Below are 24274 nucleotides of genomic sequence, written 5' to 3' on the forward strand. Positions count from 1 at the left end.
AATATATTTCTGAGCATCATACTGTCTTCAGAAGGCCATTACCAGTCTCCCACATCAGGGACTACCTGATCTTGGACACCCACTGTGCAAAACTAAGAGCTAAACAAATATTTTTCTTTACATATCAGTTTACAATGCTAGAAACACAGAATAGCCTAAGGCATTTTTTTTTTTTTTTTTTGCTAGAACAAAATGACATAGTACAGTAAGTCTATCTTGGACTGGCATGAGTGACATTTTTGTTAGTTGAGGACTAAAATAAACATGGAATTTTCTACATGTGTCTTCTTGAGGAATCCAAAAGTGGAGGCACATTTAGAAAGTGCAGATTCAACAGGGAAATACCACAGGAAGCTTTGAGAGCTTAGGGGCTCTCCCAATTCTTTCAGGAGCTGGCACATCTCTGGAGCCCTCCCTTGAAGTCTGAGATGTTTTTCATCAGTTCCAGCAACTCACTGACAGTGACTTTGTATCCCACACACCACAGATTCACTGTCTTGCGTCCTCGTTCTCTCACAGTCTACAACACGCAATTCTTGGTCATGTCCCCTCTCCACACATCCTTTCTGTCAGAGCTCCCCTTCCATTCTGGCCCCGAAGAAGAGAATCCTTAAATATGACATTTATTTTTCCTTGAAGCTCGGCCAGTAGACGTCTCCATTACTCTCTAACAGCGAAGACTATCCTTGGCAAGCCAGGTTTAATCATTCCCTTAACCAAAAACAAGGAAGAGAATTTGATAATTTGCCTAAAAAATGAGCAGATGCTAAGAAGGACACATTTCCATCCTACGTTCCCTCCTCCCAGTTTCAGTCAGAAATGAAAACTACTCTCTTCTCCCTCTTTTCCAGGCAAAAGAAAGGGCTGATTTTACTAAGCAAGCAAGATGCCAACAGCTTCCTCCTCCTCAGTAGTCCAAGTTTCCTTCGCTTTCAACCACCAAAAGCGCCACTTCTTCCCTATTTCCCACCCACTCCTCGCCACCCCTGAAGGTTTCCGAGTCATCAGGGAACAGGAGTGGGTGAAAACAGCGCCGCCGCCTCCTCCTCCGCCTCCTCAGTGCGCCTCGGGTTCAGTACTGGACAGCTCCCGCCCCAGCCAACAAATGGCAGTCAGCTGATTGACAGAGGCACCGACCAAACAGGGCACAAGACGACTTGAAGCCGCCCTACAAGGGTTTGGTTGCGGCCAAGCTGTCTCTTTAAACTGCTTTCATCTGAGAGCAGAGAAAGGCAGCGCTGTGGTTTGTGGCCAAACCTAAAGGCTCTAGTTAATCAGCTGCCTGGCTGTCTGGACTGCAGAGACACGAACGTCTTCAAAGAAAACCTTGGTTCCTTGGGACTCGCCGCTGAGCTCGCGGCTTGGATCTGTGTGCGCGCTTCCATCTCGGGGCGAAGCGGTCGAGGAGGGGCCAGAACTGGGAGGCGGGAACGACCTGCCAAGGGTGAGATGATGGAGCAGCGTCTTTGGCGGCCGCGGTGGCAACATCAGCTGCATCAGCAGCATCAGCATCAGCTCTTGAACACACCTCAATGAGAGCGGCGGTGGAAGCGGCTGAGCAGAAAGACGTAAGCGGGCTAACTATAGCTGCTGGGGATGTAACCTGTTTGGCTCAAGGCTGCGAGGTGCGTAATCCCGAGCCGACCCATTGTGGAGCCGGGCGCAGCCAGCATTGCCACAGGTGATTTGGTCTGTGACGGCAGCTGAGCCAGCTGGGCCAATTTCAAAACATTCTTATTTTAAAGTCCATCTGGACTGGGCGCCACCTGGAGAAGAAGGAAGCCTCCCCTCAAAAGTCTTACTGATGATAAATTGAGGACCAAAATTTCCAAAGTGACTCCTCCGGTTATCTCCTCTCTTCTATGCTAGACAGATGGGAGCCATGGCTTACTCTTTACTCTTCTGCCTCCTGCTCGCTCATCTGGGATTGGGAGAGGTTGGTGCCAGCCTCGACCCTCCGGGACGGCCAGATTCCCCTCGAGAGAGGACTCCGAGGGGGAAGCAGCATGGTCAGCAGCTGCCGCGAGCCTCTGCCCCAGACCCCTCTATTCCCTGGAGCCGCTCCACTGACGGCACCATCTTGGCACAGAAACTAGCCGAGGAGGTGCCCGTGGACGTGGCCTCTTACCTCTACACTGGGGACTTCCACCAGCTGAAGAGAGCCAACTGCTCAGGCCGCTACGAGTTGGCTGGCCTGCCGGGAAAGTCACCGTCCCTAGCCAGCTCCCATCCTTCCTTGCACGGGGCGCTGGACACTCTGACACACGCCACCAACTTCCTCAACATGATGTTGCAGAGCAATAAGTCTCGGGAACAGACCGTGCAGGATGACCTGCAGTGGTACCAGGCTCTGGTGCGAAGTCTCCTGGAGGGTGAGCCCAGCATCTCCCGGGCGGCCATCACCTTCAGCACCGAGTCGCTGTCCACGCCCGCCCCGCAGGTCTTCCTCCAGGCCACCCGCGAGGAGAGTCGCATCCTGCTGCAGGACCTGTCCTCCTCCGCTCACCACCTGGCTAACGCCACTCTAGAGACGGAGTGGTTCCATGGGCTTCGGCGAAAGTGGAGGCCCCACTTGCACCGCCGTGGCTCCAATCAGGGGCCACGGGGCCTAGGCCACAGCTGGCGGCGCAGGGATGGGCTTGGAGGGGACAGGAGCCACGTCAAGTGGTCCCCACCTTATCTGGAGTGCGAGAATGGGAGTTACAAGCCTGGGTGGCTGGTCACGCTCTCTGCTGCCTTCTACGGGCTTCAACCTAACCTGGTCCCGGAATTCAGGTAGGGAGAGGGTTGGAAAGGGTACAAGCAGAGTCATCCTTTGGTTTTGTACATGGCCATCCTGGGGAAGCACACTTGTCTGCCAGTGAGACTTTAAGTCTTCAGCCTTGGAACAGAACTTTATACTAAGGGATGCGGAGGCAAGCTCGTGTGGGGAGGAGTGAGAAGTGCCCGGGTCTGTCTACTTTAGGCACTCTTGGAAAGCCTTTCCTTGGTGTGCAGTGGTGGTGGTGGAGGAGGGTCAGGGGACGTAGCAATTGGCCCCAATCCTTCCATAGCATAAGGGGAGAAGATTAATGGTGGTGTCCCCGAACTTTGGGCCCATCAGACAGAGTCAAGAGCACCAGGTGTGTGTGTGTGTGTGTGTGTGTGTGTGTGTGTGTGTGTGTGTGAGAGAGAGAGAGAGAGAGAGAGAGAGAGAGAGAGAGAACCACAAGGAGTGAGAGTTCCTTGAATCTGCCACTATGGTGTAGCCTCTGCCCACTTCCTGTGAATGTAGTTTGGAGCGCAAGCCTGCTGTTAGTCAGCTACCAGAGCGTGTAATTAAACCTGTGCCATCCCCTGGGCAGTTCTGGCCACTCAGCACTGAGTCACTCCAGGATCAGCAGCAGAGACTTCTCCAGGATTCAGACTTGGCAGTTTGGTCAGAGTACTCCCACTGGCTTCTCTCTTCTTCTAGGCATCAGCTTTCCTTCCTGGTGTCTTTCTCCTCTTATTCTCTGTTAGGCACATCTGAAGGTTCTCCTCTGGAGTTGGGGAGTGAGAAATCAGTCTTACCCAAACAGAAAACTGGAAAGAAACTTCAGTAGCTCTCCTGATGGTGTCAGAGGAATGCTAGCACTCACAGATTAGAACTGTTGCCCCTCAGCTTTGGTGAGGAACTTCTAGAGGTAGCCTTTTAGAAATGGATGCAAGGAAAGCACAGAAAGGAGGGAGGGGGACTGCAGAGAGGGTTTTGAAGAGAACTAAGGTTGATGGGGTTTTCCTCGGGCCCCTGATGGGAAACTCTGCATGGAATGGGTCAGGGGTTGGAACTGATTTTTTTTAAAAAATAAATATTTAAACTTTTTGGAACTTGGAAGAAGTGAGAGAACTGTCTTTGTCTCTGTCTCTCTCTGTCTCTCTCTGTCTCTCTCTCTCTCTCTCTCTCTCTCTGTGATATTTTATTTACTTCAACTTTAGCATTTCAGAGACAGAATACCAACATGCTGGAACATACCAGGGCCAGCAATGGGTAGGAAATGCCAGAAAGGAAAGTCAGAAGCATTGCCGTTTTACTGTAGAACTGCCTCAGATGAGTTGCTTAACCTCGTTGGGCCCTGTGTACTTATCTATCAACTGACAGGATTGAAGTAGTTTGTCTCTAGAGAATTATACAGCCATAAAATCCTGTAGCCTTTAATGCTTGCAAGCTTGAAAAAGGACAGATGAAGACCCCTTCCTTCTTTGTTTCTATATGACACCCCCCCGCCCCATGTGTGTTTATGATTCTTTTATAGATCCTATCTTAAACTGCAGCAACTTTCCTACTTTCAGCACAATCTCATCTCCTCCTGGTTCTTGCAGGATCCTATTAGTAAGCTCTCAGATCGGCTTTGAATCTTTGCCACAGCATTTTCTCAGAAGAAGAGGGCTCAGCAGATGCCACTTAGAGCCAATGAACCATGGCCTTTAGATGAGAGAGTCTCAGGATTGAACCCTCTCCCTTCTTTTCTCTCTTTCCTTTTCTCTTTCTCTCTTTCCTTCTCTCCCACCCTCTTCTCCCTGTTCACCATATTCCCTGACTGCCTCTCTCTCACCTTTTGATTGATGTTAGTCAATGTGCTATATACTTGATGTTACACTCTGTGCTAACTGCTTGGCATGACTACCTTGGCAACTTTTCCCAGCAGTTGTCTGAGTTCTGTGTTGTTGTTTTCTATATTTTCTGTAAGGGGATCTGAAACACAGAATGGTTAAATTTTATTACTGATTGCATAGTTATTAAATAAAGTAGTTAAGATGATAGTTTACTTTGTGCTTTTAGCTAGTATGCTGTTTCATAAAGATGACTTAGTAAACTGGGAAGGTATTTCATTTGAATGAGATTATTTCTGAGGGCCAAATATGGGATGAGAGGAAGACCATTTGGATATAGAAAACTCTCTCTCTCTCTCTCTCTCTCTCTCTCTCTCTCTCTCTCTCTCTCTCTCTCTCTCCCTCCCTCCCTCCCTCCCTCCTTCCCCTCCTTCTCTCTCCCTTCTCTGTTTGACTTCCTCTCTTTGCCATCTTCTTATTTCTCTCTGACTCTGCCTTGTTTTTCCAACTCCCCCCTCTTTCTCTCACATGTTGGGGATGTAACCTGGGCACAACACATGTTAGCCAAGGGTTCTATTATTGACTCACATTACCAGCCTCTAGAATACCTTCTCTTATAATCCAAAAATATTTTGTTTCAATGTACCCAGTACTTTCAGCCAGCCAAGGCTGAAGAGGCAAAAGGGTTCAAGCTTGTAAGAAAGACATATTCCTTGAGTATGCTCAGTAAAAGGTTATTTCTTTAAATGCGTCTGTATTCACCACTGCTGTTAGCTAACCTACAAAGCCAGTTGTTGTGTGCCTGGCTGCCTCAGAAGATCCACAAAAAGCAGAATCTATGCCACTGTCAGCACTGCCTGCCCCACCAGTGGCCTCCTGTATTGAAGATGTAAAGAGATGTTCACTGTGGGAACTACAAAAAACATTAAAGGGACCAGGTGTTGTTTCCCAAGAAGACAGAGCTAGACAGATGTCACTTATCCAAAAGTCATACATACTGTTTGTGGCAACAACAGAACAGGGCCACAAACTTCCTTTCAGAGTTTAGAGATAGGCATTAGATATATCTATGGCATGTTTCTGTAGCTCCATGGGTTAGAATTGGAGTAGAATGGGAACCCCTTTGCTAAACATATAAACATCTTTCTGGGGGTAGCTAGAACTGTCTGGTACTTAGGACTGGAACAAGATATTGAAAGGATTGTATATATTGTTATTTTGTACTGATGGTTAAACCCTGGGACTTTCATGGGCTAAGTAAAGTGCTTTACCACTGAGATACACCCCTGTCCAATGAATTCTTCTTTTCCTGATGTGATGAAAGGAATTCAGAACTAATTTAGTTTTATCTCATTTTTAAGTTGAGGAAATTGAGACACCAGGAACTAAAGACATTCCTCAGAAGTGGTACAGCTCTTCTGTGGCAGTTTAGCATCACATAGCTGGGTCACTATTAGTTGGACACTTATATTGTGGGTCGGATGCTATATCTGAACCACTGCATTTACTTCTTAGAACTCTTTAGTACTTACAATGTCAGGAAAGTTGAATAACATATGTAAACTGTGAGCTGGTCATTGGAGCTCAAATCAAATTTCTATCATGCCTGTTCAGTCTCTGAGTTAACACAATGCTCTCAACCTCTTCGTCTCCTGTTGTTGATTTCTCATTTTTTTTAATTGTTTGTTTGGAAGACTGTATTTGCTATTGTTAATATATTTTCCATGAATAAGAGATATAAGTTTATTGTTGTTGGCCAGCCATATAATCAAGTGTGTTATATAATGAGAAGACTGCTATACTTGAGTTAGTACTTTGCTTCAGTCCTGCTTTTGGTCTTAAGCTGAGCTGCATGGCCGACCTGTCTGGAAACTAGTTTCTGCATCATTAAAATGTAAAATGGGCTTGATGATCTTCACATGCCTCCACACACCTGGGATAGCAGTTCAGAAGTGGCTTATCCAAACAGCGGATATGACTTTGGAAACGGGTGATAGAAATAAGTTCAGGGCCTTGGAGAAATGATATCACCATGCTATCATCATGTGCTCAGATAATGCATAGAAACATCCAATCAATATGTGCAATGCTAGGATTGTAAACTAATGGAAAGGAAATTCCACTTCAAAATAAGACCAAGTGTGGTTTGAGTTTGCTGCTCTTGAAGGAGCTCTGAAATATATCAAAACCCAGGATTGAGTTGTTCTACAGATTTCTAACCCCAAAGCACCAGCACATTCCACTGAAGATTACAATGTTTTCAGATCTTGGGGCTCTATATCTACTCTCTAAACATCTCAATTTTCAATTTACCATTATAGTTGTCTATTAACTATCTAGGAGACGTATTTCCTGTGGTCCTAGTGAATCTTGTCATTTTCTAGAAAATGTGTTTGGATATAGAAGTGAGACAAACTGCTAAATAAATTACAAGAGTGGACACTTTTATAATTCCCTACTCTCTAGAGAGGGAAGTAGTTCCTCCTCCCCACACTGATTGTGCAGCCTTAACTTTTACATGAGCCAAGTGTTATTTTTAACTTCAGAATGGTTCTGTGGGCTAGATGGTGCCTAAGAGTTGGTTTTTGTTGTTGTTGTTGTTTTGTTTTGTTTTGCTTTGCTTTGCTTTGCTTTGTTTTGTTTTCAAGACAGGGTTTCTCTGTGTAGCCTTGGCTGTCCTGGAACTCACTCTGTAGACCAGGCTGGCCTCGAACTCAGAAATCTGCCTACCTCTGCCTCCCAAGTGCTGGGATTAAAGGTGTGTGCCACCACTGCCCAGCAGATATTTTCTTTATTTACACTTCAAATGTTATCTCCTTTTTTTCTTAAAGACTCCCCTTTCTAGCCTTCAATGACATTGTCTTTTATGGTTATATTTTAATGTTCCAGCATGCTTAGAGGTATGTTGTTGATGTGATTTTTGTGCCTAGTTGGTCAGCAATATCAGGGCCCAATCTGTTTGTTTGTTTGTTTGTTTTTCCTTTAGTTCTGTTTGGTGTGTGAAGGGATATCAGAGCTGAATCCAGCACATTGCAATGCTGGGACCACTGGCTGGCAGCTTGGGAGTTGCTATGCATAACTAGGAAGCTCACTGTTACTGGGGCTATGCTTGAAAGAGTTTGAAGCCAATGGTTATTCAGCATCGGCTCAGTGAGATAATGGCACATGCAGTGGTGAGGATTGCTTTGTTGACCGGTTAGCCTTATCTGACTTTTAGCTTTTAGGAGCAATTCTTTCCATGTGCAATGTCTACTTCAATGAAGCACTTGTTCATTTAACTAGAGTTTATTCCTATAGGAAAAACCTTGATCTATACAAACATTTAGGTGGATTGCTATTCCATGAAATACCCCTTCACCTATATGAAAGACATAGCATACTGGGCCAGAAACTACAGAAGTTTTCAGAATAGATTAGAGAAGTATGCTAAAAATCTTTCCCATGCCTCTGGCCAAATATTGTATCTACATTATAGAAAAATACCCTAAACACTGAGCAGAACAAATGTCCACCAAGAGACTCAGTGAGAGAAATCAGGCATATCTCATATTTCTGAAGTGCTTCATTATTTAAATGGAAATAAACATTTCTTGCACACAACACAATGAGTTTTGGTTATTGATAATTGAACAGTATTCCTGAATTGAAGAATATTTCCCTCTATTTTTGTTTTTTTAGTTGCCTGGAGCAGAATGAAGAATTTAGCTTTCCACAAAATACTTGGTGCCTCAGCCGATTACGTAGATCAGGGTTTCTTAGTCCTGGCACTATTAAAGCTTTGGGACAGATAACTCAATTCTATGGGGCTTGGTTTATTAATTTTTAAGTCTTTAGCAGCATTTCTTGTCTCTACCCACTAGACTGTGGAGAAGACACCTTAGGTTGACAAACTGTCTGTTTGAAAGCCACTGATATAGATGACCTATGCCATCCTAAGGTTATGATTTTTTAAATGAGTCAAGGAGTCTTGTTATATGTGTATATACATAAGCACAGGTGTGCATGTATTTATGAATTGACTATATATGTGCATACAGCGATAGGTAGGTTTCTTTAGCCTATGTTTCTATTTACTCAATTTGAATATGCAATTATAGAAGAACATGAACTGAAGCTGGGAAATTTGATGATCAATGAAGTATCAGTATACACTTATATAATCACAGGGCTCAGTTTATCTCAAAGATTCCATGCAGATTCAGTTGTTAAGCATTGCTTTCTACTTATATGTTATATATTCAACATTTACCATTAAAAGATGTAGTTTGAATGAGTAGTATGTATGTTTATATGAGTGTTTGGGGGAACAGATGACTGGGACATAGAGGGGAAGGGAGGAGAGAAGGTTAGGGAGATGAAACAACTGGAGATGAGTAAGCAGATGAAAAATGATCAGTACAGGCTATGCCACAATGATTAGCACAGGGCACACAGGATATTGTTTGACTGAGAAATTTGAAATTTGGCTGAAACTGAACTAGTCTTCCCTAGAAGGTAGTTGAGGAATAGAGCTCCTCACAGAGATTTCATGATTATAAAGATAAGTTGATCTTGCTTTCATTTCAGAACTTCATTTCAAGAAGTTAGAACTATTATTAGGCTAACACAGAGCTTATCTCATTGAAGAAACATTAATATCTTAAAATAGTTAGAAACTATTCTGGGCTGGAGCTGCTGCTCAGCGGTAGAGCTGTTGCCTTGTATGTTCAAGGACTGGTGTTGACCTCCAGCAGTAGAATATATATTCTCCTGTAATCATTTGTCTCTTAAGGGAACTGCTCAGATGACCTGTGTCCTATAAGTATGAGGATGCTTTGTGCCTTTGCCTCCTACAGGTGCTTTGCATATTTCAGAGACATAGCATGGAGTAGTGTTTAGGAAAAAAGATTGAGAATTATAAGCCTAGGTTTGCATTCAAAAGTGTTCAGTTCACTTCTGTGTGACATTGGGCAGATTATGCAATCTCCTTTGTGGTTCAGTTCCCTTATGTAAAAGGTGTAAGAGGTAGGATATCCTTATTGTTATTAAGAATGAACAATTGTCTATCATATCATGTCTATCTATCTACCTATCTATCTATCTATCTATCTATCTATCTATCTATCTATCTATCTATCTACATATTTACCTACCTATTTATTATCTATCTAATTATGATCTTTCAATCATCCATATTTAAGAATTTCTGTTTGTATTACTATTCATTTTAAAAATAATATTTTAGTTAATATATACTTTGTAGAGTTATAGAAAATATATGATGGTAAAGAAATGCTGATATTGATGACTTGTTTTTTGAGAATAGGGGTACATAGTTAGCAAACAAAATTTAAATTAAAACTCTTGATGGAAACAAGTGACAGGAAAACAGTCCCCTCCCATAGTGTCAGGTATACGATACATTGTACCCCTGGCTCCCTGACTCAAAGGAAATGAATAGGTGAATGGGATTAATAACGTCTGCACAGAATAAAGAGTTGGATCCCTGAGAAAAGGGCAAGGAAAAAGGCTTGTTAAAGAGATGCGCTTAACTGAGAAGTGAAGGACAGAAGGAGATGTGGCCATGATGCATAGAAGAAGAAGCACTAACTCTTAATGACATTTGCCCAAGAGCAGGCCTGACTTCTCCAGTGGAGTTTTGGTATCTTCTGTTCTAATCTAAGAGAGTCTAATCTAAGACATAGTCCTGAACAGAGGCCATACTCTTTATATGTGAACTGCATAGGAAATATGGTATCAAGAAACGAGGAACTTTTGTCTTAACCAGTCTTTCATAGGCGTCTCCCGAGAAAATTATTTTTTGATATTATTGACTTTGAACAGTCTACAAAGCCACAATAGCTCTTATAACTCTAGACCTATATATTGCTTCCAACAAGGGTGGGGGTCAGGGTATTGCTCCTAACACCTTGGTTCTTCCAGAGAATGGTCTTAGATTTGATGACCACCTCTGTCCTTTTATGTTGTTTTGTGTCAGAGTGATGAATGGTTCTACAAAGGAAAAAATAGGAAACATGGTGAAATCAAAGCTGTTTACCCAGCTGACCTTGTAGCCAGGAATTACGCGGGAAGTCGGAAGCACAGTGAGATTGATTACAATGTTTTCCTTTGAAGTCAGTTAAATGTAAACAGCTTGAATATACAGTTTGTGAGCAGAATGAACACATAGTTGTACATGATCTCAAAGCACATTTGGGTTGGGTGAAAGTTGGATCTGTAAAGATAAGCCGTTAACAGCCTTTCTCAGAAAAGTCAAAGTCCCACCAGAAGCAAGGAGTCTTGGGTCATGAATTTCCTGAGGGAGAGTATCAACAGCAAAGGCCCTCAGATAGGACTGAGCAGAACATGCTCAAAGAAGAGAAGGAAAGACGGTGTTGCTGGCCTATAGGCAGGTGGATAACATGGCACAAGATCATGTAAGTTACATTGAAATTGCTCATGAAGGATCACAGTATGGTAGTGATACATAGACATGCAAAGTATAGGTCCCTGCTCATTGCCTTAGACCTGGGAGCTTGGGTTTTCCATTTTCTCTAATAAAATTGAAGTGAGAGATTTAGCTGCTTCTGTGTGCCCTATTATTGAGTGTGATTGTGGACATTAGACAATTTGAAATGAAGGGGAAGTACAAATTAAAAATCTAGAATTACTTTTAAAACACTGTTTGGCATATTTGTTTCTTCCAGGCTCAAGCCTGTAAGATAAAACACTTCTTTTCAGACACAGAACCAGAGGATAAAAGGAGAAGTCCAGAAAGGAGACACAGGGTCAGGCTGGGATGATATCATACAGCTCCCTGCCCTCCTTCTAGCTGGCCAGTCTGGTCACTTGGTGACTTCTGAAGTGAAGTCTAAGACACTGAGGTAAGGGGATGCTTATAGAAGAGTCAAAAGATGCAGAGAGCCCTGAAGTGAGACCATGAGCCTTTAAGTCATGCATTTGGAGAAGGTAGTGTCTGCATGGTAGGAAAAGATGTTTATAATGGTTGACTAGTGAAATTAGGGTTCCTCCTTGGAGGGGGTCTTAGTTTCATTAATAAAACAATTTAACTTAAATGGACTTAGATGGAAGCTCAAAGACAATTTCATTTGAACTTAAAAACCCTCAGGTCAGGCAAGCTGCAAACTTCAGCATCTGCCTGGATGAGGAGAACAGAAGAGGGCAGTAAAGCCAACAACATCATGGTGTGTGAGTTACTACATGTCAGTGGGGAGCCACATAGTGAGGAGAGTCTTAGAGAGAAAACACGGAAGCTCAAACTTTAGAAAGAAGCATATTTAAGTTCTAGCCAACATCCAAAAGAAAAAGACAGGACAAAGAAGAGAATAGTTGTATCTTTTTGAGTCAGAACTCAGAAACATGGGCACACCCAACACACCTCATGGCAACCTCATGTAACTTGAGGAACTGCATTGGCAGTGGTAATTTTGGAAAGAAAAAGTATATTATCTTATTAAAGGAATAATTATTTGCCCATCTCTTTAATATGGCTTAACGTGAACACTACCTCCTAAGGGTGTTTCTTCCTGCTGGATGGTTCTTAACCAGATCATTGCCAGTCCAACTGGAATGTTAGGTCTCCATCCTGGGCAGAAATTCTATTTTCTTGACCAGGAGTTTTCCCTTAATTGGACTTTACTGATATTCTAACAGAATAACTATTAATAATAGAAGATTGACATAGTAGGTTTTAGCAGTGAACCCTCATTATTAATTTTTCTATTGTGGCCAACTGGGCTAGCTTCTTTGCCTGCTGTGAAAAGTTACCATGTAAAACTGACCTCTAGACATGAAGAAGTTCTGTGTGAACTTAAAATCTGTACATGTTATTATGTACATGTGATTTGACTTTAAGGCCCTATAACTAAATGAGAGAACAAATGAGAAGGCAATATACTTAAATATGCCTTAGATATTGCTAATATTCACAAAAATGGCAAATTTAACTAAATCACCATGGAATTTCAAGTTGTGGGACAAATGTTGCATATTTTAAGATAGACTACAGTGTTTACACTTGCTTTTGCCGACACACTATGTCTTCTTGTTTTTTTTCTTCGCACAACTCAAAAAAGTATAGCTTTGGATGCATTGTGTAACAGTTCTGGACCTTATTTTCCTCATCTATGAAGTGAGAAAAGGGTCCTCTCGCACAGGGCGACTTGAATTAAACATGGTAGTGCAAGTGACATCTGCACACTGAGTAATAAATGGCCATAGCCAGTGATGCAATAAGGAACACTGTAGGTGTGTTTGTTAAACTGTAGCTCAGAGTTATTTCTGTGAAAATAGCCACAGAAAGAAACATTAGGCAGCTCCCTCTGTAAAGGCAGCAGACTCAAACATTTTTTTTTTCTGCAGACAATCATCTATTATCAGACAGTAAACCACAGCAATTTTAAAAGATGTACCACATTTAGCTTTCAGAGTGTCACCCACAGAAGTCCCCAAATGCAGATTATATTTGTGGATTCAGGCTTGATGTCTGCTGATACCTGACCTGGCTTCATTTTATATTTATTGGTTCTCATTAAAATTAAACAAGTCATCTTTCTTTTTCTATGTAAAATGGACAAAACTGCTCAAAGAAGCCTTGACCTGATTGTCGGAATAGACTTCTCAGAACATGAAGCCAGGCAGAAGGCGAGTGAGTGTGCTATGTAAAGTGCTGGCAGGCGGCTCTGCACATATCTTCTGCAAAGTGTTGTGGGGGAGGAGAACATTTTCCTGCTTCAAGAGTGCTGTGTAATTCTTCTAGGGGTTGAGGAGGAGTCTTTCACACTGTGTCACCACAACAGTATAAAGTCATGACTGAAACTATGGGCAGCCACACTGTTGGGAAACAGACTTAAACTAAATACTGACTTTACTTGATTAAGATATTATTATTATTATTGTTATTATTACAGTTGTAATAGAACTCCAAAAAAAAAAGCGACTTTAAAATAGCTCTTAAATTTGATCTTCTAAATAAGCAGATGTGCTTAAAAATTATGTGTTAACTGTTGTAGAGGTGGAGACATTAGAGCTGAAGTTATTATTTGTTAACAGTTGTAGAGATGGACTAGCAGAGATGAGCTTATGATCTTCTGGATACACAATGAGCTGATATACAATGGGGGGACAATGAATACTTACCGACGTTGTGTTCAGTCATCAATGAATGCAACTGTATATCGCTGTCAGATGATGTACATTTGTTTTAGTGCTATTATGAACCTAACATTATTTGGTCACACAGGTCCTGATGAGAGCTTAGATGAAGCTTAGCATCACAATGACAAAGCAGTTTCTACCACTGTGCCATTATTTGCTTCATTCTTGTCTAGTTCATGGGAGCATGATGAACATGCTTTTAATCATGGTGCTGAGTCCATTTGCTCACTTCCCTTCCCTTCACCAAATAGGCTTTGGTTGGACAGCTGGGAGAGATTCACACTGGGCTGCAGGCAACACAATGATGGGTAAAAAGAAAGCGTGGAACATTATAAATTTTCTTTTTTGTACTCCAGGGAGCACAAAAAGAGTGAGTTGACTATTGTCTAGTCTAAGTCAAAACCACTTTTTATTGTAAAAATATGTGGTTACTTAGAATTTATAGAAAATAATATTTAGCCAAAAGAAATAAAACAATTCTGATCACCTGTGTCTTAATGGTGAGAGATAATCCTTGATACATTTGCAGAATGTATGTGCTAAGATATTCTTGTTCTCTGAAAATGCACACTAGATGTCACAAACAGTGCTTGGATTTGCATTTCTAACATTTCAGATATTAAGCAGCACTGTTGTTGATCGATGCATATTGTGTATACGGACCCTAGATGGAGTAAGAATGCTGATTTGTTTTTTTATGGTTAAACAACTTATTTGACAGGACCTAGAGCAACGAAAAGACAGTTTGTATGTGCTATGAAAATCCTACCTAGACTTTATTTGCATGTGGATAAGCTCGCTTGTTACTGTTTTATCATTGCTGAAGATGACAGATGGCTCCTGGAACAGAAACAGGACCAGTCAATAGAGTTTCTCAATCTTGAAGAGATCTCAGAATAAGATGGAAGTGCCATGACGAACACCTGCTCATGCAGTGCACTGCAGTGTACAGGTGAATTCTGAGCCTGGGACTTCTATAATAAGCAGAAGAAAACGTTTTCTTTGACTGGCAGGAGACAGTACATTGTCTTGCAGTATTACTTACTGTGGAATATAACTCTAGACATGGCCTAAATAGAGAAGACAGGATTTTGCATTCTGGGCATTTCCAGCAAGAGTCAGGCTTCTCCTAACACATCTCTTTTGCTATATAAATATTTGATCGGCACATCTAGACAGATTATTTCTATTGTTTATTTTATTTTTTGCCTTATTGTTGTTCTACTATTATCCTTGGGATATTTCTCTTTTAATGCTGAGTTGCAGCGCAGAGATTGTAATCCTACTAGCTTGACTTTATATAATTCTGTTTGAAGACTCAAAGGTGTGGCTGGCAGAAGTTGCAGGGTTTGGTTTTGAGAGGGAGTTGTATTTTCATGTGCATGGCTTTGACAGGCTCAGATTGTTGGAGAACATACTTTCCTGATTCTGTTCTCCAGACATCAATAGCACCCATGTGTACGTGTGCATGCATGGTATATGTGCACGTGGAGGCTAGATATCTATGTTGGATGTTCTCCTCTATCACTCTTGCCTTAGTAATTTTGAGACAAGGTCTCTCAGTGAACTCGGGAGCTCTTGGCCAGTGAGCTCTAGGCACTGTCTCATCTTTACCTCCCTTGCAGAAGGATCAAAGTTATGGATTACCATACCTGGACCTTTACACAAAGTCAGATTCTTATGCTTGCATGGCAAGTGCTTTGACAACTGAGTCATCTCCTCAGCCTCTCAGTTAGCTACTTTTGACATTATCTTACTTATCCCCTTTAAGCTGTGACTAAGACAAGTATGCACTGCCAGTGTATTAAATAGGAAATCTGATATTAAGTCCTTTGAAAGCTGGAAATTACTCCATGAGGATTAATTACATTTTGCATGTGTGACAGGGCTTTCCTATGTAGCATTGGCTTGCTTGTAGTTTGCTCTGTAGTCCAGGCTGGCCTTGACTTTGTGGTGGGAGTTCTGCATTAGCTCCCAAGTATTACAATCACAGGTGTGCACTACCCCAGCTGGCCAGAAATTTGAAATGTAACTTTTAGTACCTGGTGTATTCAGTTCAACAGAACACTGTTTATAAACCATATTTGCTTTGTTCATTACCCATCGGCTTGTATTTTGTTTTGTTTTGTTTTTTTATTTTTTATTTTTTGGCCAGGCCTAGTAACCATTATTGCTCTAATTGATTTTTCATTTTCCTGTAAGCTAAGTTAATAATGACATTCAATTGTGTATCTCTGGTGATTTTGAAGTTACATTTAAAAAATTGCTTTCATATTAGCTTTTACTAGAAATGGAAAAAATGTTGAAAGAGAAAAATTCTGACTTTTTTTTTTTTTTTTTTTTTTTTGGAGACAGGGTTTCTGGCTGTCTTGGAACTTACTCTGTAGACCAGGCTGGCCTTGAACTCAGAAATCTGCCTGCCTCTGCCTCCCAAGTGCTGGGATTAAAGTCCAGCACCACCACTTCTGACTCTTAATTACTATGTTATCTTTGTTAGAGGAGGAAAGGCAGGGGGCCTCCAGAAGTCAATCACAACCGAAGAAGAAAGGACCACATGAAGGATGCTTCTGTGAAAGAGTGAGCAAATTAGCTTCCCAAGTACCCTGTACTTTTCTGCATGGACACAGGATGATTCTTTACCCTCCACCTTATCAGCAACACCTGTGTCTCAGAGTAGGCTTGTTTTTTTCTGCTTGAATCTTTCTCTTCCTCCCTCCCCTCCTCTCTGTCTCTGTCTCTGTCTGTCTGTCTGTCTGTCTGTCTGTCTGTCTGTCTGTCTCTCTCTCTCTCTCTGTGTATGTGTGTGTGTGTGTGTGTCTGTGCATGCGTGAGTTAGAAGCAAAACCTAAAAGACAGTGGCACTTTGGAGCTGCATAGAATGCTGTTGGCAGCAAGGACAACTCAACATAAAATAGCCTCCGTAAGCTACAACCCTTCGGTAGGCTCCACACTCACTTTGACCCTTTGCATTGCTTGGTGAATATGTATTTCCTTTAGGTAACTCTTTCATAGGCAATGTGTACATTCTGTGGAATATCATTTCCCAGTGCTCTTCATTCTACCTGTTGGCTTACTACATTACCTACTCCTAGGTCTACACAGGACTCTGTCTTCCGCTCAAAGGCAAACCCTTAAAAGACAGCCCTCTGCTCACTGTGTGGACAGCAGTAGAGAAATGAATGCAATGTGGAACCTGACCCCAGGCATGGTAGTACAAGCATTTTGAAGGCTGAGGAAGGATGTCATAAGTTTGAGACTACATCAACCCTACATCAACTAAGAAATTAATTAAAAGATAAATGTAAAGTGAATTCTGTTGATATATATTGTTACATACATACATATAAATGTATAGAAATAACCTATTGGGTTCATTTAGAGTTTATCATATGTAGGGCTGACTGCTGTTTGGGATTGATAACCTAACAGTCCAGGCTTGAGCTATGTGATGATGGAGGCAGTGTTTTGTGAGCAATTACTTCTTTGGATGAAAGCATCTGGGTGAGGAATGTGTCCAAAGATAAATTTAGGTAAAACATAAAGTTAATGAAACATGAATCTAAACTCTCCTATAGCTACATGGTAGAAAAAAGACATTTCCCCTCCAATTCAAACAAATTCTGTGATTCTCTTGTTATTTGCAACCAACTTGGAAAGTATATTATTTATATGGTATTTTGTTTGCTGATTGTTCTAATTAAGTGAGATATATCTTATTATATTTCTTAAGTTTTTAAACATCGTGAGATGGTATGATAATTTATGATAAATTTTCATTATTTTAATTTTAGGATTAATGTCTTGGCTCTCATTTTATTTTATTTTTTTTAAATTTTAATTTTTATTAACTATTTTCTTTATTTACATTTGAAATGTTATCCCCTTTCCTGGTTTCCCCTCTGAAAACCCCCTATTTCCTTCCCCCTAGCCCTCTGCTCACTAACCCACCCACTCCTGTTTCCCTGTCCTGACATTCCTCTACACATAAGACCAAGGGCCTTTCCTCTCATTTATGTCCAACAAGGCCATTCTCTGCTGCAAATGAGGCTGAAGCCTTGAGTCCCTCCTTGTGTTTTGGTTGGTGGTTTAGTACCTGGGAGCTCTGGGGGTACTAGTTGGTTCATATTGTTGTTCCTCCTATGGGGCTGCAAACCCCTTCAACTCCTTGGGTCCTTTCTCTAGCTCCTTCATTGGGGACCCTGTGCTCAGTCCAGTGGATGGCTATATTGGCTCTCATTTTAAAAAATTAGCGAATGCAATTACTAGACTCAAGACATGAGAGAAGTTTCTTTCCTTCAGAATGGCAGTGTGTTTGAAGGACTCCAGCAGCAGTTTTAAGGACTCATCTAAACAGTTTGGTCAAGTGGGATAATGAAACAGAACGAGAGAGGCCTTAGTGACAGACAATAATAGCTTGGTTAATTTTTCTTTTGTTTTTAATTACCATTTGATTCTAGTGACACACATAATATAATTATATTTTAAACTTCTAGTCAATATCAAACTTGAACATACAAATATTTATTCGTCTATTTAAACTTATAACTACAAAATTACAGTAATTATTCTGAACAAAAATATGACATGGGGTATATACATTGGGTATAACAGGTAGTGATTTTCTCATTCTGATGCACAAACATTGATAGATATTGATATTTTTCAATGAGTTACACTTCATTATGCCTGCTCCCTGCCCCTTCTTCTGTTTCTGTCTCCTGTCTAAATGATGGAGACAATGCCCTTCTCCACCTGCTTTAAGTTTAGGATGTTTTGCTCTAGTATGGACCCTGCATGGAACCCTCTAAAACTATGAATTAAATAAATGTTACATCTTTTAAAAACAAAAATAAAGTAAAACCAAATTTTTGTGCTTAATTTTTCTAGTCAAGTTTTCTATTCTCTTGGTGGAAATTTCATATTTTCTGTCAATTTATCTATTTCCTCCACATTTTAAAGCTTGCTAAGAATATAATTCATCATATATATATATATATATATATATATATATATATAATATATATAGCATATGCTATAATATATGCTTTTACATATATCTTTGTATCTTTCCATTTTATGTATTATTTATTTTCATGTTTTTTGACATTTTAAAATAATTTCTCTTTAATTCTTTTGTCTTTTCAATAAATAATGTTTAATAATTAACTAGAAACTAGTTAGAAATAATTTTAAAGGTCAGAAGATTAAGTAAGATATTACAAAAAAGCCTTCATGTGCTTCATTCTGCTTCTCAAAATAACACATTTTATGTAACCACCAGAAAATGGGCAGTATAAGGAGTGGGTGTCTAAAGTACAGACTTCATTCACACTTCTTTAGGTTTTGTGTGCTGAGGGCTGTTTTCTGTATCATATGACATGGGCTGCACTGTGTTTTGCCCAAATATGTGTGTTGATGTTCTAACTTCCAGCATCTTAGGAATGTGAACATCAATGTGAATTGACATGAAGTATCTTTACAGAGGTAATTAAGTCAAAATGAGGTCAATAGAGTAGGTAATTCAATATATTTGGTGTCCTTGTAAGAGGCACAGGGGGAAATCCATGGGAAGCCCCTACAAGGCCAGGAGGGAGGCTGCAGAAGAACCAACCATGCCAACACCTTTACATTTCATTTGTACATTAGAGAATTATGAGAACATCAAGCTTTTTTAAGTTGTCTAGCTTGAGGTACTTAGTACAGCAGCCTTATAAGGTGAACACATCATAACACATTCCTTTACCACATTCCTCTGCCTTTAGTTTCTCAGTGTTTCCTTGTCTAGTGACACTTTTTGCTAGAACTACATTTAAAGGGAGATGAAGCACTTGCCTCTTCTTGGTAGAAAGAATCTATACCAAAGAGTTCTAGATAGTAGAACTAAATCCACTACAATAATGAATATATTAGCCAATATGTTTTTGAAGTTATACAAATATCCTGTTTTTTCTTGGAGATTATTTTCTACTAACTTTCAGCAGGTCTTAGTTGCAATAATTATTACTATGTTGCTCTTTCTTTCCCCGTCTTGACTAGATGTACAAATCCAGGTGTACATTCTAAGCAAAGATGCTACACCACTCAGCTGCTTTATCACCCTATTGTAATGAAAGACCCACAACATGAGGACTCCCCCACTTTCTGACTCAGGAGAGACGACACCCCAAATCACTCAAGAGAAACGGTCTTGATGCAAACCACAAGAGGACTTTTATACACCACGCAGGGGTAGAGGGCCATGGCGCCCCGAGTAGCTGGGTAAGGGGTTATTTAAAGGGAGAAACCACAACTTAATGGGTTGGGGAGGGTGTTGTTGGAAAATATCAAAAATACCAGTTAAGAGTCATGAGGAAGTCACAAGTCACAAGGGAAAATACCTGATAATTGTGAGGTTATTTCTCAAGACAGTTTCTATGAGCCTCTAACAATAGCACATTTGCATAGCAGGTTCCATGAATGGTCAGGGTGCTCCTTTTTGAACAAACACTCCCTGAACCCAGGAAGCGGGTGGGTGGAGGAATGCCGCTATCTGTTTTATGATTAGTGTGCCTTGGAGCATTGAGTCACAAAGGTCATATTCTCAAGCCTGGGCCTAAAGGCCTAGTTTTTATGTTTTTATGTTTCACTTTTTCATTAATGTTCTAATGACAAGTTATTTCTTATTTCCCCCTTTCCTTGTATATTTGCACTAAAACTCTTTTGTAAGAAGGTTGTCTTTGTACCTCATTCATTTTAACTTGTATTTAGGGTATGGGATTTCTTGTTGCAAGCCAGTGTTGCCATTATTTAGCTTCAATCTTTTGTTTACTTGCTGATTTTTACACAGAGTTTTATTGTATAGCCCAGGCTGGTCTGGATCCCCTTACCTTAGCCTACTAAATATTGGAATTAAGAGCATGTACTGCTAGCTAGCTTCCCTAACGAAAATATACTTATTCCTTCTCAGGAGGACATCTCTCCACTCTAGGCTCTTAGGTCCAGGTGAAGTTTAGATTAAAATGAAATCATTTCCATTTTTTTTTCTCCCTTCAAACCTCTAACGCGCCTCCTTTTTCTCAAATTTATGGCCTCTTAAAATTGTTTACATATATATATATACACACACACACATATATATACACACACACACATATATATAATGTATATGTATGTATATATAATGCATTCTTAAATATATAAATATAACTTTACAGTCTGTTTAGAGTTACCTATATGTATATGATCTCAGGATTGACTATTTGGTGTTGGATAGCCAATAGAGGTTTCTTCCCTGGGAAAGAACAGTTCCCCTGCTCCCAGCATTCCCTTGTTGCTGGTAGTTCTCTTCTGTGGCTGAGGCCCATTTAGAATTTCTGCTTCTCGATTAGCATGTCTATTGGTGCCATTGGTCTGATTTTGTTTCAGTTGCCATACTGCTGAAACTTCAGCCTTGACAACCTGTAGAAGACAAGATCTCAAGGCAAACTTCCTATCCCTCTGGCTCTTACAATCTTGCCACTCCTTCAATGATCCTGAGCCTTAGTTGCTGGCATTGTGTTGTAGATGTATCAGATGGGACTGGGGATCTCACAGTTTCTTGTTCTTTGCATTATAATTAGATGTGGTTCTCTGAGGCAGACTCTCTGACAAAGAGAAGTTTTCTTGCTGAAGCCTCCCATGGGTTGTTTGTGAATCTTACTAGGTTGCATTATACCAGAAAGAAACCACACTTAGACTTCTTTGACATAAGCATTTTTGTTTTGTTTTAGAAACCCCAGGCCCTGTGGATAGTTCTATATAACTCAGTGGGTAGTGAACTTGCCCATTATGCATAGAGTCCTGGGTTTGACCTTCAGCATCTCATAAAACTGGTGTACTGGCCATACTGCTAGGAGACATGAAGGAGAGGAAACAGTTTTATTTTCAAATACTGCAGATTGGGCTTTTAATATTTCATTCAAATGCTACTTAAAAATCCTTGAAGATGCCAACATGTCTAGTTCCCACCTGTAGATGAATAAATAAACTGAGGAATACCTCTCAACTTTAAAGAAAGCAATTTCTGGTACATGCCACATGAATTGGAGCATATATAATCCACAGGATTGGAGCACTATACTAAGTAGCATGGGCCATCAATAAAAAGACAAATACCATGTGAAGTGCAAGAGGAAAGAGCCAGAAATTAGAGTGGTTCTGCCTTTGGGGCTGAGCAGGAGGGGGCAAGGCGGGTCTCAGTGAGTGTAGCTTTAATTTTGCAAAAGGATGGGTTCTACAGGTTGTCTTACAATGGTGTGAAAATACTGAAAACAACCAAACTAGAGATTTACAAGTTGTTAAGTTGATAAATTTTGTGATGTATGTTTTAACACATGATTAAAAAAAAAAAAAAAAGGGTGTGTGTGTGGAACTATCTCTTTGGCTACTAGAAGGAATCCGACAGCTCTTTCTTTGCATTTGCCTAGAGTATATGTCAGCAGATCTATAAGTTTATATTTTCACAGGTCGTCAATAGGTTGGTGTTGTCAAAGTTTCTACCTATTTTAATGACAAAGGTCACTTTTGTTCTACTTCAAAGTTACTTCTTTCTCTCTCTCTCTCTCTCTCTCTCTCTCTCTGTGTGTGTGTCTGTCCCTGTCTCTCTATCTCTTTGTTTCTCTCTCTGTCTCTCTGTCTCTTTCTGTGTCTCTCTGTCTCTGTCTTTCTCTTTGTCTGTCTCTCTCTCTTTGAAGACAGGGTTTCTCTGTGTAGCCCTGGCTGTCCTAGAATCCACTCTACAGAATAGGCTGGACTTGAACTCGGAGATCCACCTGTTACTGCTTCCCAAGTGCTGGGATTAAAGGTGTGAGCCTCCACTGCCTGGCTCCTTGTTGTCTTTCAGGAGTCACCAACAGATTCCCACTTTAACTATCACCAAGTCCTTTTCTGAGTCCAAGGTTAGTGGCACATGTTGGCTATGGCACTAGTCCACAGCCTGAGAGTTTGTTCCAGCTAACTATTGGTGGAAGGGGGGATGGCTGAGTGCAACTCATCTGCCAGTCCCTGCTTTTAGCGACTTTTCTTTTCAGCACACTCTATGTAATTTTTAACAGTATGTATTTATTTTTGTTATTGAAATTTTTTCCCCATACAGTATATTCTGATCATGATTTCCCTCTGTTATTGCCCAGATCTTCCCCACCTCCCCACCCATCCAGCTCCATGCCTGTTTTCTTTCTTTTTCTTTAGAAAACACACAAACAAAAACAAAGCAGAGTAGAACAAAACAAAGAAAAAACATGAGAAACAATGCCCCCCATACACATGCTCACTCACAGAGAAAACCCATAAAACCCCCAAGTCAGAAGCTACAATATATAAGAAAAAGACTAGTAAGGTTAAAAAAAAAAAGTCCAGACAATGCATTATGTGACAAAAACAAAACAAACAAGCAAACAAACAAACAAATCCCTCTCCAAATACCATTAAGTTCATTTTCTGTTGGCTGAATACTGCTGGGCATGGGGCTACCCTTAAGTTTATGCCCAGTAAGACTCCATTGGAGAAAACTTTTCTCCTTTGCAAGTGATTGTCAGTTGGAGATAGCTTCTTGGTTAAGGATGAGAGATCATGGCAACTCCAGCCCTTCTCAGTGCCAGGACCCTGTCTGTCTGGCTTGGACCTGTGCAGGCCCTGGGGATGCTGTCCTTGTCTCTGTGAGTTCATATGTGGTTATTCCTATCATGTCTGGAAGGCATTGTTTCCTTGTTGTCTTCTGTCCCTGTTGGATCTTGAAGTCTTTTTTTTTTTTTTCCTCTTCCACAGAGTTCCCTGAGTCCTGAGGGGACATCCTCAATGGAGATGTTTCCTAGGACTGTTCCTCTCCCTGTTGCCCAGTTGAGGGTCTCTGTATTCGTTTCCACTTACTGCAGGTATTAGCTTCTCTGAAGATGGCTGAGCAAGACACTCATCTATGGGGATAGTAGAATGGTGTCATTTTGCTACGTTGTTCTAGCAGAAAATTGTATTTGGCTTTCCCTAGGTCCATGGCCTATCGAGTCTCAGGTTCTTGACCACCTGAGCAGTGTTAAACATGGAGTTTCATTTGATGAAGTGGACCTTAAACCCAGTCAGATAGTATTTAGTTAATTCCACAACTGTTGAGTCATGATTACACTAACAGGCATGTGGTAGAACTCCATTGTAGATCATAGGGTTTGTGGCCAGGTTGGTATTTACCTTTCTCCTTTTATAGTGTGAGAACACCTCTCCATAGTTTTCTCATTAATACCAACTCCATGGGCTATTACCAACATTTCCATCTTCAGCAATGGAACAGAGACTTACAGTCTAAGGTTACAGTGTTAAGAAACACAGTAAATCCTAGAAGCTTTCTGTGATCTACAGTTCTTCCTATTCTCTCATCTCCAGGTGCTCTCCCATCTACAGCTATGAGATGTGTGGCAAAGAAGTTTGTGTTTTATACTCTATGAAAAGGAAAATGTTGGTGTTGAATAGGGAAGGGTGAATATCATATTTACATATTTTAAGGGTTATATAACCTTAATTGTATGATACTTATGCTTAA

General features: G+C 40.8%; 1 protein-coding gene across 1 annotated transcript in view; it reads left to right on the plus strand.

Moving 5' to 3' along the window:
• The first annotated feature begins 1028 nt into the window (after positions 1-1028).
• The window catches only part of Gpr158 (G protein-coupled receptor 158), a 391739-nt gene continuing 368493 nt past the window's right edge, over positions 1029-24274 (plus strand). Inside the window, exon 1 of the mRNA XM_021152640.2 lies at positions 1029-2775. Within this exon, the coding sequence (XP_021008299.1) occupies positions 1874-2775 (902 nt within the window). The 5' untranslated portion in view covers positions 1029-1873. The remainder of the gene's footprint in view (positions 2776-24274) is intronic.

Source organism: Mus caroli, chromosome 2 (genome assembly GCF_900094665.2).
Source record: "Mus caroli chromosome 2, CAROLI_EIJ_v1.1, whole genome shotgun sequence".
In the NCBI taxonomy this organism is placed as follows: Eukaryota; Metazoa; Chordata; class Mammalia; order Rodentia; family Muridae; genus Mus; species Mus caroli.